The sequence below is a fragment of the Sprattus sprattus genome, assembly GCF_963457725.1.
Source record: "Sprattus sprattus genome assembly, chromosome: 3".
NCBI lineage: Eukaryota > Metazoa > Chordata > Actinopteri > Clupeiformes > Clupeidae > Sprattus > Sprattus sprattus.
In genome coordinates this window covers 26,883,942-26,901,441 of record NC_137922.1, presented here as the reverse complement: position 1 = coordinate 26,901,441, position 17,500 = coordinate 26,883,942, and the positions used below count along the sequence as shown (strand labels likewise).

At 46.0% G+C, this 17,500-nt stretch overlaps 2 protein-coding genes across 2 annotated transcripts in view; both read left to right on the top strand.

Annotated features, from left to right (window-relative positions):
- Window positions 1–4,404, top strand: part of arl13b (ADP-ribosylation factor-like 13b) — a 12,070-nt gene extending 7,666 nt beyond the window's left edge. The window contains exons 7-10 of the mRNA XM_080836036.1: window positions 1–5; window positions 633–752; window positions 1,093–1,161; window positions 2,885–4,404. The exon at window positions 1–5 is cut by the window's left edge and continues 137 nt beyond it. Of these exons, the coding sequence (XP_080692162.1) occupies window positions 1–5; window positions 633–752; window positions 1,093–1,161; window positions 2,885–2,961 (271 nt within the window). The 3' untranslated portion in view covers window positions 2,962–4,404. The remainder of the gene's footprint in view (window positions 6–632; window positions 753–1,092; window positions 1,162–2,884) is intronic.
- Window positions 4,405–4,754: 350 nt separating this feature from the next.
- nsun3 (NOP2/Sun RNA methyltransferase 3) overlaps window positions 4,755–17,500 on the top strand; it is a 14,105-nt gene continuing 1,359 nt past the window's right edge. The window contains exons 1-4 of the mRNA XM_080834349.1: window positions 4,755–4,935; window positions 5,957–6,037; window positions 7,676–8,130; window positions 8,466–8,620. Of these exons, the coding sequence (XP_080690475.1) occupies window positions 4,778–4,935; window positions 5,957–6,037; window positions 7,676–8,130; window positions 8,466–8,620 (849 nt within the window). The 5' untranslated portion in view covers window positions 4,755–4,777. The remainder of the gene's footprint in view (window positions 4,936–5,956; window positions 6,038–7,675; window positions 8,131–8,465; window positions 8,621–17,500) is intronic.

Genomic DNA, 17,500 nt, shown 5'->3' with positions numbered 1-17,500 from the left:
GTCAGGTGGGACACAGACACACACAGACACACACAGACACGCACAGACACGCACAGACACGCACAGACACACACAGACACACACAGACACACACAGACACACACAAACACACACAAACACCCACAGACGCACACCCACAGACGCACACCCACAGACGCACACCCACAGACGCACACCCACAGACGCACACCCACAGACGCACACCCACAGAGACGCACACACACAGAGACGCACACACACAGAGACGCACACACACAGAGACGCACACCCACAGAGGCACACCCACAGACGCACACCCACAGAGGCACACCCACAGACGCACACCCACAGACGCACACCCACAGAGACGCACACCCACAGAGACGCACACACACAGAGACGCACACACACAGAGACGCACACACACAGAGACGCACACACACAGAGACGCACACACACAGAGACGCACACACACAGAGACGCACACACACAGAGACGCACACACAGAGACGCACACACAGAGACGCACACACAGAGACGCTCACACAGAGACGCTCACACAGAGACGCACACACAGAGACGCTCACACAGAGACGCACACACACACACACAGTGCTGTAAGCTGATGGCTGTGCCCCATGGCTCCTGTGCAGGTGTGGCTGAGCAGGCCAAGAAGAAGCCCAAGAAGCTCCGGCTGAAGCGCAAGCACCGTGTGGACCCCCTGCGCACGGACGAGGGCCCGCTGGAGAGCCCCACACCACCTCCTCCACCAGGTAGTCATACTCACACGCACACACACACAGTATACATACACACACTATACACATCGGGGACGGCCCTGACATTTCACGTGGGCGCCCACCCCAAAGTTTAAAAAGGTCATCTTGCAAATCTGGCGCTCAACACACTCCCTCAGGTGAAGACATTTTACTCCACATCAGAGAGTATCATAACTGCTCACATTTCTGTTCCCCCATACATCACTCAAACAACTGAACTCTGTGTGTGTGTGTGTGTGTGTGTGTGTGTGTGTGTGTGTGTGTGTGTGTGTGTGTGTGTGTGTGTGTGTGTGTGTGTGTGTGTGTGTGTGTGTGTGTGTGTGTGTGTTTCCAGTGGGCTGGGCTACTCCTAAAGTCAACAGGTTGCCCAAACTGGAGTCGCTGGGAGACACGAGGCACTCTGGTAAAGCAACCAATCACGTGACAGACGAACCTCAATGCATGTCCACTCAACTTCGTCTTTGTCCCTCTCTCTCAGCATGTCTGGCAGTCACACACCTGTGTGTGTATCGCCGTGTGTGTGTGTGTGTGTGTGTGTGTGTGTGAGTGTGGGTTCAACCCATCTCAGAGACTAACATGCCTTGTATGTTTCTCCTCATTTCATTTCACAGGCACTATCCCTGTGTGTGTGTGTGTGTGTGTGTGTGTGTGTGTGTGTGTGTGTGTGTGTGTGTGTGTGTGTGTGTGTGTTTGTGTGTGTGGGTTCAACCCATCTTAAAGACTAACCTGCCTTGTATTTCTCCTCATTTCATTTCACAGGCACTATCCTTGTGTGTGTATCTGTGTGTGTGTGTGTGTATCTGTGTGTGGGTGTTTGTGGGTTCAACCCATCTCATTGGCTTACCTGCCTTGTATGTTTCTCCTCCATTTAATTTCACAGACACTAACTGTGTGTGTGTCTCAGTGTGTGTGTGTGTGTCTGTCATCTTTGAAGCGCACTAACCAGTCTTATGTTTCCACAGCTGTCTCTTTGTTTGTGGGTGCGTGTGTGTGTCTGTCCGTCTGTTTGGGTCTGTGTCATCTTTGAAACACACTAACCAGTCCTGTGTGTGTGTGTGTGTGTTTGTGTGTGTATGTGTGTGTGGGTGCGTGTGTGTGTCTGTCAGTCTGTTTGTGTCTGTGTCATCTTTGAAACACACTAACCAGTCCTGTGTGTGTGTGTTTGTGTGTGTATGTGTGTGTGTGTGTTTGTGAGGCATATGTAATGTATGGTGTGTGTCTCCTAGAACTTGACACACACCTGTTTCCAACAGTGTTTGGATGTACTTACATATCTTTCGTTTACACAACTGAACATCTCCTTTTTATCTAATGCTTCCCCTCCCCTCCTCTCGTATTCTCCCCTCCTCTCCTCTCCTTCCCCTTCTCCTCTCCTCTTCTCTTCTCCTTTCATATCATCCTCCTCTCCCCTCCTTTGTTCTTCTCTCCTCTTCTCCCCTTCTCTCCTCTTCTCCTCTCCTCTCCTCTCCCCTCCTTTCCTCTTTTTTCCTCTTCTCCCTTTCTATCCTCCTCTCCCTTCCTCTCCTCTCCTGCCGTCCTCTCTCTCCTCTCATCTTCTCTCCTCCTGTCCCCTCTCTCCTCATCTCCACTTCTCTTCTCCTCTCCTCTCATCCTCCTCTCCTCTCCTCTTCTCCCATCCCCTCTCCTCTCCTCTCCTCTCTTCTCCCCCCTCCTATCCTCTCCTCTCCTCTCTCCTCCTCTACTCTTCTCTCCTCTCCTCTCCTCTCCTCTCCTCTCCTCTCTTCTCCCCCCTCCTATCCTCTCCTCTCCTCTCTCCTCCTCTACTCTTCTCTCCCCTCCTCTCCTCTCCTCCTCTCTCCTCCTCTCTCCTCCTCTCCTCTCCTCTCCTGATATCATCCCCTCCTCTCTTCCCCCCCTCCACTCTTCTCATATCATATTATATCCTCCTCTCCTCTTATCCTCGCCTCTTGTATCGTCCTCCTATCCCCTCCTCTCGTCTTGTCTCCTCCCGTCCACTCTCTCCTCTTCTCCTCTCCTCTCCTCTCCTCTTCGCCTCTCCTCTCATATCATCCTCCTCTCCTCCTCTCCTTTCCTATCCTCTCCTCTCCTCTCCTCTCCTCTCGTCCCCTCTCCTCTCCTGTTGTGTGTGCGTGTCTCCTCCTCAGATTTCTATGGCAAGCCCCTCCCTCCCGTAGCCATCCGGCAGATGCCCAACAGTGATACCCATGATGTCATTTCCTAGCCCTGTGCTTTCAGCCAATCACTAGCTTACAAACTCCTGGTCCCTCCAATCACAGCTCTCCTGTGTTCTGTTCTGCTTCCAAGCGCGAGCTGTGTAGAAGGACACACACGGACAGCCAACACGCTCCTCTGATGGGACAGAGCACTCCCAAGACTCAATACACACACCAGCCCAGCACGGACACACACACCAGCCCAGCACGGACACACACACCAGCCCAGCCCAGCCCAGCACAGACACTGGACACACACACCAGCCAAGAAGAGAGACGAGAGAGAGAGAATGTTGACTCTGTTTTTGCGTGTTTGCCATTGAACTGGCCCTCTAAGAGATGTATGGATGATGATGATCTGTATACTGTAGGTGCAGCACTTTGTCCATCTGTAGGTCCAGTGTGTCCTGGGTGATGTAGTTTGTTTGCCTCTCTGCTGCTGGGTGATGTAGTTTATTTACCTATGTGCCGAAGCTCCAGCTGGCAGACAGGACCTGATCAAGATGTGATCTTTGTCTGTTAGTGTGTGTGTGTGTGTGTGTGTGTGTGTGTGTGTGTGTGTGCGCGTGTGCGCGTGTGCGTGTGTGCGTGCGTGCGTGTATGTATGTATCTATGTGTGTGCGTCGGTCTGACTGGACTTGATCAATCTGAGGGTCTCCTGCTTCTTGTATTCTGGATGTCAGTATTATGAGTGTTGGGTGTGGGTGTTTTTATCCTGCTCTCTAAATGCTAACAACTTCATGTTTATGGGGGATCTCACCCTCTCACTCCCACTCTGTTCTCACTCCCACCCAACTCTCTCACTCACCCTCTCACTCTGCTCACTCTCTCTATCACCCTCTTTCTCTGCTGCCTCATACCTCCACACTGCACACCTGCATTGGTCTGATGCTTCTGTCATCCACTTCTCTATGTGTCCTTGTAACCTGGGATCACCTGGGAGGATGTGCAGTCCATATCTAACACGACGGATGGTTTCACTGGCCCACACTGGACCCTCTACCTGTGCAGTCCATATCTTACACTACGGATGGTGTCACTGGTCCACTGCACCCTCTACCTGTGCAGTCCATATCTAACACTACGGATGGTGTCACTGGTCCACTGTCACTTGGACCTAACTGGACCCTCTACTGGTGCAGTGACTTCACTGCTGTATTTACCCGAGGACCAACACAACACTAACACAGTCAAAGCCCATAAGCAGCAGGACATGTGATGTTACTGAGACACTACCAAGCAGGAGCGTGTATATTACCTTACACTATATAACTTTAGCCACAGGCCATACATGAGCTATATTTATGTATTATCAAAATGGACATAATTATTTTTGAGTCTGAACAAAAAAAGTCTTGTTTGCTTCCGGGCTTCCTAAACGGGCTCGTGCCTCACATTACCTGGAACAAGTAAGTTACAGTGGGGCAGCTACTTTGTATGGCGTTTAGAGAATTGCGTGTTTACATTTAATTCTGCTTGAATGTGTAGATATTTCAATACATTTTTACAGCTAGAGTTGATTATGTTCATATTTTATCCAGTGTATTTTCTATGATCAATATTAAATACAGACTCATTCTTTTAAAAAAAAAAACGGGTTTTGATGTGTAGTCGGTTCTAACTCAAAGATGAACTCAGATAACCCCATCAGTGGGTTGGGAGTGGAATGGTGTGCATGGGATTGTGGCAACGGAACCTTTCTTTTATTGTTATGGTACCACCCGGACGTATACAAAACACGGACTCTGAAGAACTGAGGTTACAGAAAACTGATAACTTAAGCGACGTAATTATGTAAGGTTAAATGCCACTCACTCCGTGGAAATGCATTGCATTGCATGCAGGTCTCTACTCTGCGCCTCTCTTGGGAAAAAAGCAACTTTCAATCTTGGAACAGTACGCGTAAGATCAACAAAATGCCTCTCCGATTTACAAGTGAAGTCGAGCTACAAAGTGAATGAGAAATCACCCCTAACGAACAGGTAAGAAATACATTCACAAGGCACCAGCAACAGCGGAATTCCTTAAGAATAGTCTCAATATTGTCGGTTCGGAATCCGTTTATGCGCTGTTACCATTGTCAAATTTGACCGGCGTCAGTACAGTAGGGAATGCATCAGTACACTAACACACACCTGCGATGCATCAGTACACTAACACACACCTGCGATGCTACAGTACACTAACACACACCTGCGATCCTACAGTAGGCCTACACTATCACACACCTGCGATGCTACAGTGTCAGTACACTAACACACCTGCGATCCTACAGTACACTAACACACACCTGCGAACCTACAGTACACTAACACACACATGCGATGCTACAGTACACTAACACACACCTGTGATGCTACAGTACACTAACACACACCTGTGATGCTACAGTACACTAACACACACCTGCGAACCTACAGTACACTAACACACACCTGCGAACCTACAGTACACTAACACACACCTGTGATGCTACAGTACACTAACACAAACCCGCGATGCTACAGTACACTAACACACACCTGCGATGCTACAGTACACTTACACACACCTGAAAGATGTATACACAAAGAATGAACAAAATCTCTGGACGCAATTTAGAGAATCTTCATTTAGACATTTTAAAGCATACACAATGTCACCTTTATAATACACTACTAACTAGTCTACACAAGAGAGAAGAATACATGAAAATTGAGCAAAATGAGGTTGGCAACAGTACTGTAAATGGATCAATGGGGAAATTTGATGTGTCCATTTAGTTTATATATAGAACAGATCACAATGAACCTTGGCTCTGAATAAGATGTTTGCTTGTCCCAGTGTTATTAAGTGTCTACTGTCATTGTGTTTGAAAGCTCAATAAGGTTACATTGAATAAAAAAAAAAAATAGGTGAGCAAAATCTTCGCTTTAAGGCATGTACCTTGACGCCGATCAAGTTTGATGGATGACGTTGTAAATCATCTCTGTTGCTTCTTCCTACCCTCATAAACGTGCCCAGGCGAAAGGTCTGTCAGCGGGTGCTGGAGCACTTTGACACGCAGTATGCAGAGGAACTGGGCAGCTTGTGGACGTCTGTGAGGTAAGCACTGGAGGACTTGATGGTCATAAATGCTTCCAGTTCAGTAGTACAGTGGTGCCGATCCACGCTGAGATTCTAGTGGCTGTTGAGGTTAGGCTAAGGTTATGTTAAGGTTGTTATGTTAAGGTATTGGTATGCTAAGGTAATGTAAGTAAGGTAAGGTAAGGTAATCCTCCTCACCAAACTCACCCAGCTCACTGTGCCCCCCTCCACCTGTCAGTGGATCACAAACTTCCTGATAGACAGGAAGCAGCGGGTGAAGCTGGGTGAAACAACATCCAGCACCCGGTCAGTCAGCACTGGGGCACCTCAGGGATGTGTGCTCTCCCCACTGCTCTTCTCACTCTACACCAACGTCTGCACCTCAGGTGACCCATCTGTTTAACTCCTAAAATTTGCAGACAACACATCAGTCATCGCCCTCATCCGTGATGATGATGAGTCTGCATACAGGCGGGAGGTTGAACAGCTGGCCCTGTGGTGCGGTCGCAACAACCTAGAGCTAAACACGCTTAAAACCGTGGAGATGACCGTGGACTTCAGGAGGAGCCCCCCAGCACTGCCCCCCCCTCACCATACCCAACAGTACTGTGTTGGCTGTAGAATCCTTCAAGTTTCTGGGATCCACTATCTCCAGGAACCTGAAGTGGGAACCCAACACCATCATCAAAAAGGCCCAGCAGAGGATGTACTTCCTGCGCCAGCTTAGGTACAACCTGCCTCAGGAGCTGCTGATCCAGTTCTACACTGCAGTCATAGAGTCTGTTCTGTGCACTTCAGTAACTGTCTGGTTTGGTTCAGCCACCAAATTGGACAAGAACAGACTCACACGGACAGTCAGGTCTACTGAAAAGATCATCGATGCCAACCTGCCCACCATCCAAGACCTGTTCACCGCCAGAGTCAGGAAACGGGCTGGAAAAATCACTGCAGACCCCTCACACCCCGGAAACATACTTTTCAAACGCCTCCCCTCTGGTAGGCGTTACAGATCTCTGTTCACAAAAACCTCCAGACACAAAAACAGTTTCTTCCCCCTCGCCGTCTCAATATTGAACAACTCAAATTAACATACATATTTATCCATGTAGTATATAGCCTATATTTATCCCTGCACTTCTTGCACTCTCACTTTCTTCTTTGCACTATTGTAAAAATTCACAGCTCCTGTATATACTTTCTCAAACTTTCATAGACCATTGCACTGTTTGTTTTTGTATTGTATTGTGTTTGTTTTGTATTGTGTTGTATATTATGTATAATATATGTGTAAGCACATTGAGAGTCAGTTCACCAGGTCAAATTCCTTGTTTGTTCTAACTTGCTTGGCAAATATAATCTGAATCTGATTCTGATTCTGATTCTGATTATGTTAGGTTAAGGTTAGGTTAAGGTTGTTAGGTTAAGGCAATGTTAGGTTAAGGTTATGTAAGGGTTGTTATGTTAAGGTAATGTGAGGTTAAGATAGTTATGTTAAGGCAATGTTATGTTAGGGTTGTTATGTTAAGGTAATGTTAGGTTAGGGTTGTTATGTTAAGGTTGTTATGTTAGGGTTGTTATGTAAAGGTAATGTTAAGTTAGGTAAATGTAATGTTAAGGCTGTTATTTCACCTCATGTTTTCCTCTTCCTCTGGTCAGGTCTGTGTTGCTAAACCCGGACTGCTGGCAGCATGGAGTAATGTTGAACCGCTTCACTGACCTGGGAGACCTGAGGATGCGCCTGAAGGAGCTGGGATACACCAGCCTCCTCCCCCCGAATGATCACGAGCGCCCCAGCACACACACACTCCCCCAGAGTGACCACAAGCGCCCTAGCACACACACACTCCCCCAGGGTGATCACGATTGCCCCAGCACACACACACTCCTGCCGCAAGTCTCCGCCGGCTCCCTGGAGTGTGTGGTCCAGCGGGCACCCGTGCGTCTGCCCGCCCCGAGGCACGAGCGTGGCCGTCTGAAGCCCTACTTCCTGCTCAACGCCGCCTCTCTGCTGCCCGTGCTGGCACTCGCCGTCACCGAGGGCGACCGCGTGATGGACATGTGCTCCGCCCCCGGTGGCAAAGCACTCGCCATCCTACAGACCACCTGCCCAGGTGTGGGTGTGGGTGTGTGGGTGTGTGGGTGTGGGTGTGGGTGGGTGGGTGGGTGGGTGGGTTGGTGTGTGTGTGTGTGTGTGTGTGTGTGTGTGTGTGTGTGTGTGAGTGTGTGTGTGTGTGTGTGTGTGTGTATTTTATGTGAGACAAACATTCACATGTGTGTGTATGCATGTGTGTTTATGTGAGAGAGACAGGTTCCAAGTTGGATGTAACTATGTGTGTGTGTGTGTGTGTGGTGTGTGTGTGTGTGGTGTGTGTGTGTGTGTGTGTGTGCGTGTGTGTCTGTGTGTGTGTGTGTGTGTGTGTGTGTGTGTGTGTGTTTGTGCACTCAGGCCTTCTGCATTGTAATGAGGTAGACAAACACCGCTGTGATTGGCTGTCTAAGACACTGGAGTCCTATGTGCCCGCCCCTCTGATGGAGACGCTCCAACTGACCAATCAGGACGGAAGAGACTTCGGACACACACACCAAGGCATGTATGACAAGGTCAGGCAACTTTCAGCAGCGTGTGTGTGTGTGTGTGTGTGTGTGTGTGTTTGTGTGTGTGTGTGTGTGTGTGTGTGTGTGTGTGTGTGTATGTGTGGCTGTAGTTTCTGCTCCCATCCACCAGGGGGAGACATCACGCAGCCTTTTCTCTGTTTTGCCATGTTCTCTACACTGAGGTGAAAAGCAGCAGCCTTCATGACTCATAGAGGGAGTGTGTTTAGATGCCATCATGACTAAGAGAGGGAGTGTGTGTAGATATTTCTAAGAGAGAGAGAGTGTGTGTAGATCAGGGGTTTTCAACTGGTTTTGTCCCAGGGACCACTATTCTGACTAGAAAGTAATCCGCGGCCCACTGATGTGCCTGCGCGCGCGCGTGTGTGCGTTCGTTCATGCATGTGTGGGGAGAGGGGAGACCTGTCAGTGTAATATCTGGGCATGGTGAAGTCCACACAGCCTGTCTATTCGTGGCGAAATGGTAGACAGCGACAGTCTCATATCATTCTCTTGCCCTGTACTTATTCTTCAAGTACACAAAAAAAAATGCTATCACACAGGTAGTTTGAAAGATTGCAAAATACACCTCATTGCTTTTGCAGCAAGCTCTGGAAATTCGGTCTGGCAACTTATCCAGAACTAAGTCATATGAAAATCACGCAACATCTGTTGCATGTTCTCAATAAGCTTGGCATTCAAGAAAACGTAATGCGTTTCCATATGCCGCAATAGTTTCGACGGCTTCATAGCTTCAGTTGACAGTAATGTTGAACACACGAAACAAGGTGGTACCTCCTCTCCTGCTGTGGCTATCATTACTGTAAATCCGTATTTGATGTATTCCTCATTGTTTTTTCTTTTTCTTTGTTGACTTGGTTTCCCTGTATCCTGTGAAGGTGTACCTTTGACCTGGCAGCCTGTCTCTCTCCTCACTAAACACCGATCCATTGGTGCTTCAGACCAGCTAACTCCACGGTAGAACGAAATGTTAGCTAAGGACAGTAGATAACTTCAGTCATTCACCAAAAGTTTAACTTTTTCGATTAAACTTCAAAAGTACTCATAGGCTATGCTTAACTGCAGATGCTTGTCAACTTTGCATGCGAGACTGTACGTTATGAATTAGTGATGTGTCGTTCGTGAATGATTCGTTCATTTTGAACGAATCCTTACAACGACTCGAGAGTAACGAGTCCTCTCAAAAAAAGATTCGTTCTTTTTCTCGTTCATGACCGCGCATCGGGACAACTGGGACTGTTGCATTGGCTAAGCCAAGGAAACAGAAATGATTTGTTGAATGCAGGTCACGTAAAAATGATCCAAAGACCCGTATCCGAGAGACCCAGTCGGAAAAAGAACGAATCATTTCTGTTTCCTCTAGCTGACTGTACTGAGCCTATGCAGGTCACGTGGAAAAGGATCCAACGATCCATATCCGGCAGATGAACGAATCATAGATCCAAAGACACGGTTGTCAAAAGAACGAATCATTGAACGAAAGACCGATATCCGGCAAAAGAACGAATCATTGAACGAAATACCCATATCCGGCAGATGAACGAATCATAGATCCAAAGACACGGTTGTCAAAAGAACGAATCATTGAACGAAAGACACGTTTGGCAAAAGAACGAAACATTGAACGAAAGACTGATATCCGGCAAAAGAACGAATCATTGAACGATAGACCGATATCCGGCAGATGAACGAAACGTTGATCCAAAGACGGTCGGGAGGTGAACGATTAGGTCATCTGCCGGATACAAGTATTTGGATCATTTTTCACATTTCTTCGGATACGGGGCTCTGGATATTTTTTCACGTAACCTGCATAGGCTCAGAAGAGGAAACAGAAAGGACTTATTAACCTCGTTCACTTTCGAGTGTCTATGTTTAGTAAGACGTGAATGATATTCGTTCACAAGAAATAATTACAGGTTTAGTTATTTTAACTTTTTAAAACTTGACTTACAGTTCAGTGCAGCGTAATTGTTTGCCGTGATAATTAAATGCGTATGTGATAATAAATGACCATTTCATCCAAACTTTCATAATATATTATTTGAATGCAGGAATTAGTATCTGCTGGTTTACATGTAGTAACCTCCATGAAAATATGATACGTGTTTGTAGTGGACGTATTTACGCCAGTGAATTGAAAGATTCGTTCATTTTACTGAACGAGATTCAAAGATTCGAGTCGGTAAAATGATCCGAACTTCCCATCACTATTATGAATTATCCGGTATGGCGTGACGTTACAAACAGTGGCGGTGCGTCAATACAAGGCGCTGGGGCGCCGCCCACCCTACAATTTTGAGATGAAAAAAAAAAAATGAAATGCCAAAAAACATTATATATCAAATCATTTAATAAGAAATGTACCGTTTTAAAGCGTTAAATGTGTGCCGGAGACCGTAAGCCCCTGTCAAAAAACACTTAAATGTGACAAAATATAATATTGCCATTCGATATCATTGAGAGAGAAGCCACTCCTCCATGTGGGCGCCGGCCAAGTGGAAGTCTATGGGAGCTGTCAAGCTAAAAAGGCACCGGATGCCTAAAAGAGCCCGGGTGATGTAATGTGACTTTCGAACGACTCTTGAGTGACAGTTGCTATGCCAACGCCAATACGTCACCCTAACGCGATTTACTTCAGAGCATCTTGCATTGTACTTTGCTACCTGAGACCAGCTTGCTTGTATTTGACCTACAATAAACCAACCAAAACAACCATGTACTTGATGTTTGACTTTGGTAGGAAAGTGGTTGATTCGCTAGTTGGTTATAGTATCAAAGTAAGCACATTTCATTAGCTAGCTCGTGCTAGTGTAACGAGCTATCTTGTTAGCTTGAAGCTATTCATCTGTTGTTGTGCTTAAATTAAGAAAGTCCTTAATGTGTTGTGATTTAAAGACATATCTGACGGCACCCACAATTAAATTTGAACAAAACAGGGCATTGTTTGCACAACATTTTACTAAAGAACAACGGGGGCTTGCTAGCTTTGACATGCTAGCGGACATTGCTAACTTACAGGTTACCAGCAGGCAGGTGTAGCTAAAACTTTTTATTCGCTTAATATTGTGCCTAAACGGATACTATGTACCCCGACACTTTTTGGCTATCAGTCAGAGAGTCTCAAGAGTAGTTTGAAAGCCATCAGCTACGTTTTAGTCGCTTAATATTGTCGCACAAAAGGAGGAATTGCTATTAGCAATATAGATGCTAGCGCGCGAAACCTGTTGATGTGTGCTTACTTACAAAAGACCGGCAGCCAATATTAAGCGTGTAAAAAGTACCTGATGGCTTTCGAACAACTCTTGAGACTCTCTGACTGATAGCTGAAAAGTGTCCGGGTGCGTAGTGTCCGTTAAGGCACAATATTAAGCGACTAAAAAGTAGCTGATGGCTTTCGAACGACTCTGAGACTTAAAGCTAATAAGCGCCCGGCCTACGTGGTGACGTAATGCTAACGTTGGCATAGAAACTGTCACTCAAGAGGCGTTCGAAAGTCAACATTACGTCACCCAGGCTCTTTTTGGCATCCGGTGCTTTTTTAGCTTGACAGAGCCAAAGCAAGGACAGCTTCTCATTGGCGGATGACAGTTCGAGCCCGGGGCGCACATCACTTGCGCCCACAGCCAATGACAGGGCTTCTTATATATCATCCTGACAGGACTGTCCAATCAGAGACCTTTTGTTATTCCCTCACATCTCATTTAAATATCACATATCTACCGGAGCACCATAGCTAGGCTAGCAGAGAATTGGAATCTGAGAGTATGGCGACTGAAAACTCCTTAGTATCTATTCGTGGAATACCTTTTAATCGACGATCAGATGTCAATAAGAGGAGACTAAAACACATGGGACCAGAATGTATGGATTTAAGCACTGACCGCGGGAGGACGTACCTCGACCGGAGCTGGGCTGTTCAGTGAGTAATGCTTGTAGCGACGTTACTAGCTTAACTAGTAGCTTGGTTGGCAGTAACGTTGATATTTACAAAACCAAGTAACTTTTCAGTAGCTAAGCTCTTTTATTGATCAAGTAGCGCAGTAGTGTCCTCGAAAGAATGTATCCTGGACCTTTCTAATGTTCATACATTCCTTGTATCCATCAAACAGACAAATTAAGCAGTACGTCACTTTAGTGGAGACTAGTGAAAAGCTAGGTATCGTAATTTCAAGTACAACAGACGCTGCTCATACAGTTAGAATTAATTAATTTTAAATGGGTAGTTTGCATGCACATTCTAGACAGCCGGATAACTAGAATGCTGTGGATATTCAGATACAGCTAGAGATGATGAAAGTTAAAATAAAATAAAGTAGAAATAAAGGAAGTCCGTGCTGTCTGCTCAGGGAGTCGAATTGGGAAAATGCCAAAGAAAAGTTCCTGTCAACATAATGACATCCAACACAAACATACGAACACACGTACAGGTGATTTAATTTAATTTACCGTTTTTATCTGACTGACAGTTGTGTTGATCACTACAATTGCATTGACTTGGCATGCAGTTTGTTTAACTGAAAGTAGCTACTAAGTTATCAAACTACTTTTGACAGGTTTTTGTAACTTAGCTTGCTACTTCTTTATGAGGTGTAGCTTCTGTGTAGTGAAGCTGAATGTATTTTAGAGTAGCTGAAAGCTTCGCTCACTACAAATATCAAGAAGCTTGCCCATCACTGCAAATATTCAAAACCTGTTTTCTTCTCACTGTGGAGAGCTATTTAAACCGCGCCGCGAAACTGCGCCCCCCCCTCAAAAAAATGTCACCAGCCGCCACTGGTTACAATGCACGCAATGCATTAACATCAGCAAAGCACAGAAAACCCCTGGTGTAGATGGTTCTAAGAGAGGGAGTGTGTGTAGATGGTTCTAAGAGAGAGAGAGTGTGTGTTGATGGTTTTAAGAGAGAGAGTGTGTGTAGATGGTTCTAAGAGAGGGAGTGTGTGTAGATGGTTCTAAGAGAGGGAGTGTTTGTTGATGGTTCTCTCCAGTGGAACTGTGGATTTCACAGGGTGAGGGGGATGAGTGAGGAAAAGGAGAAAGCATCAACCAGATTCAGTGTGTTTAAAAAACAACTCAGAGATATAACACGCTTTCGTGTTATGATACACACACACACACACACGTTCTGCTGCAACTTTCCAGGGACAGAGAGAGTGGAACAAGTTTGAGAGGATGGAGAGAGGGGGGGAAGGGGGGGTTCTCTGTGACACTTCTCTCAGGAGTGTTTGATGTTGTGGCTTCCCTAAGTTAGTGTCTTTGTTATTGTGCTTTCATCATCAGATCTGTGTGTGTGTGTGTGTGTGTGTGTGTGTGTGTGTGTGTGAGTGTGAGTGAGAGACACAGAGAGATCCCTGAGGCCCATTCTTTCCTCCTGTGAAGTGTTTTGTGTGTGTGTATTTGTGGGGATGTGTGTGAGAGAGACATCACATCCCTGAGGTGCAAGGTGTGTCTTATTTACTCTGCCTTTTTGTGTGTGTGTGTGTGTGTGTGTGTGTGTGTGTGTGTGTGTGTGTGTGTGTGTAGTACCTGTCCCAAAACTTGAAACATACAAAAGTGTCTATAATGTTATAATGAATGCACAGTGGTAAGGCAGACCCTGAGAACCAAAGGTCTTGTAACATAAAAGGCCAGACTCTGGTTCGCGGATAGACAGTTTTGTTTTATTACAATAAACACAGTGGTGGTTGCCGTAAAAGAGGAAGAGAGGGAAAACAAAAATGCCAACAAAAAGCCTTCATAAACTAAATGGTTGAAGCAGCTTACCTAGCTCCCGTCAAAATGAAAAAGAAGGTGAGTCTTCTGCATAAACTGCCTTACCTGCACTGCCTAACTCTTAACTAAAAAAGTGCAGACAATCACAAACAACCACCAAGCAACTAAGAGTAGGCCAACGAAAAAGCGCTTAACACGCGTAAAGGTCTCAATTCAAAAGTCTCCGAAAGTTCAGTGTGGATGTTGGCCAATTAATCCAAAACGGGTTGTGGTCCTAGGGGAAACAGACAGGGAGTCTGAGTCTGAGTCACCAGAACAGGTAGGCAAAGAATGAGAAACAAACGTATCACCAGAAGGAGCCATCAGCTCATTATTGCGCTCTTTGACGCTTTGCGCCTAATTACCCGAGTGACTCACATCGGCGTATGTCACGTTTAAATGACCAGGACTTAAAGAGGTTGGAGAAAAGTTAGTCACCACAGGGCTAGGCAGAACCTTACCACCAGCCAAATCGTTACCCAGTAACATCGAAACCCCCTTTACGGGAACAGATGGGCGTATGCCCACCGTAACAGTACCAACGACTAACTTAGAAAAAAGCAAGATATGGTGCAGAGGGACGCTCACAGCGCCCATTTCGAGGCCCTGGACAATGATACTTGTTCCAATGCATGAGTCCTTACCAAAAGGAAGGACATTCTCCAACACAAAACTTTGCGACGCACCAGTGTCGCATAGGATCTTTATCGGGATGCGCTCACTAGAATTTCCCACTAACGTGACAAAACCGTCCGTGATAAACGGAGAAAAAACCTGGCAATTATTATTACTCTCGTCTTTTCGAGACGTCAGAGAAAGTGTAGAGACACATGAGTTTGACTCATTACAGGGAAAAGAAGTAGAGTTGGGCCTGTTCCTACGCTTCAGAGCAAAACAGTCGGAGAGAATATGCCCCCGCTTTTTGCAATAACCGCAAATAGGAACAGTATCTCTCGGACGGGTCGTTCGTCGCGTCTACGCGTGAGAAGACTGTCCAGGTTCGTTATCGGTATTTGAGGCCCACGGAGGACTACCACTACGGGGCTGAAATTTTATAGAGCAGGTGCTTACGCTTTTATGTGAGAGTACGTACTCATCAGCCAGCACTGCTGCGCTGGCAGGCTTGAGGTCTTTGTGCTCGCTAACGTATGTGGCGACTTTCTTGGGTAGACAGTTTTTAAAGTCTTCGAGCAGTATTCGATCACGCAGGCCCTCAAAAGTTGTGATTTTTGTGAGTTAAGCCAGCGATCAAACAATACGGAGTTGAAAACTCTCGTTCCACTGCGAGGGCCAGCCCAACGTGCACGAGTACACATGTACAAATGCACATTAAATTTCCACTCAAAATACTGTCAAAAGTTTGATTATTGATTTCCAACGCAGCCTCCATTGGTGAAAATAATGGTATGTAGGTTTGTATAATAAACATGAATAGTAATAAAAGATAAACTTGACTTTCATAATTCGTGTGTTCCATTTCTGACCACTGGTTAGTTCTAGATTCTATTGATATAGATTTCAGTAGTTTGCATATATACGAGGTAAACCTTGATAATCTTTGAACCATACATGATAGCACCATGGGGCTTGGACTATTGTCAATATATTAGCCTATCTATTTTAATTTAAAGTGGAAGCAAAATGATAACCTCAAGCATAGCCTCCATTATTTATGAAATGTAAAAAAAAAAAACATTGATTTCTGCTGATAGGTAACACAGCCTGTGCGCGGAGCGCGCAATTTTTTTTATTGGGAGCACCGAAGAGCCATTTTGACCCAGGAAAAACCCTGCCCACTCGATCTCCTTCTCCCTCAACTCTATTCTACGGAGCTCGAGTGCACCTTACGTGATTTGGACGCCTGACACATCAGGTGTAGGTGACGTCGCTACAGGCTAGGTGCACGAAATACTCAGTGTGGGCTGTTTGTTTCCTGTTTAGCCAGGTGTGTTTGAACCTGCCACTATTCTTAATGTAATTAGTGTCTACACGTCCTTCTTTATCGTAACGCTGATTCACTAGGTGCAACACCTAACCAGGTCCGTGTAGACGCTAATTACATTCAGAATAGCGGCAGGTTCAAATACACCTGGCTAAACAGGAAACAAACTGCCCACACTGAGTATTTCGTGCACCTAGCCTACTGCAGACGCTCTAGCTCCAGGAAGCGGCCTCCTCTATAATTCCCTGCATAAGCAAAGCCTCCGTAAGTTTAGCCAGGAGCTCCGCTTTTAACGGACTACCCCGTACTACTTTATAGTGGCCCGCAATTCTCAGTAACTCGTCGCGAGTAAAACTGGTTAAAATAGCCTGATTTGGCGCTTCAATAAACTCTTCAAGAGTCGACATCTTGACTGTGTGTAATAGCCTACCAAGGCAAAATCACGCAAAACAACGTGTAACACAACACTGGCTCACAATTAAAGGAGACAATAACAGCGGCGAAATTTCGCACTAAAGGCACAATTAATAATACGTAAATTCGTATCCCATTTATGTTACGGCAGACCCTGAGAACCAAAGGTCTCGTAACATAAAAGGCCAGACTCTGGTTTGCGGATAAACAGTTTTGTTTTATTACAATAAACACAGCGGTGGTTGCCGTAAAAGAGGAAGAGAGGGAAAACAAAAATGCCAACACAAAGCCTTCATAAACTAAATGGTTGCAGCAGCTTACCTAGCTCCCGTCAAAATGAAAAAGAAGGTGAGTCTTCCGCATAAACTGCCTTACCTGCACTGCCTAACTCTAAACTAAAAAAGTGCAGACAAACACAAACAACCACCAAGCAACTAAGAGTAGGCCAACGAAAAAACGCGTAACACGTGTAAAGGTCTCAATTCAAAAGTCTCCGAAAGTTCAGTGCGGATGTGGGCCAATTAATCCAAAACAGGTTGTGGTCCTGGGGGAAACAGACAGGGAGTCAGTTCCAGAAAAGTGAGCGCCTCCATCTTGGGAAGGGCCGACTTTATAAAGGGCAAAGTCCCGCCCGGCAATACAGACGAGGTCCGCGACCTCGCCCACTCCACCTTGTCGAGACGAGCAGACCAGGGAAAACCACAACACCATAACACACAGGGATGAGGTTTTTTTATGCATAAATCTTCCCTCTAAGT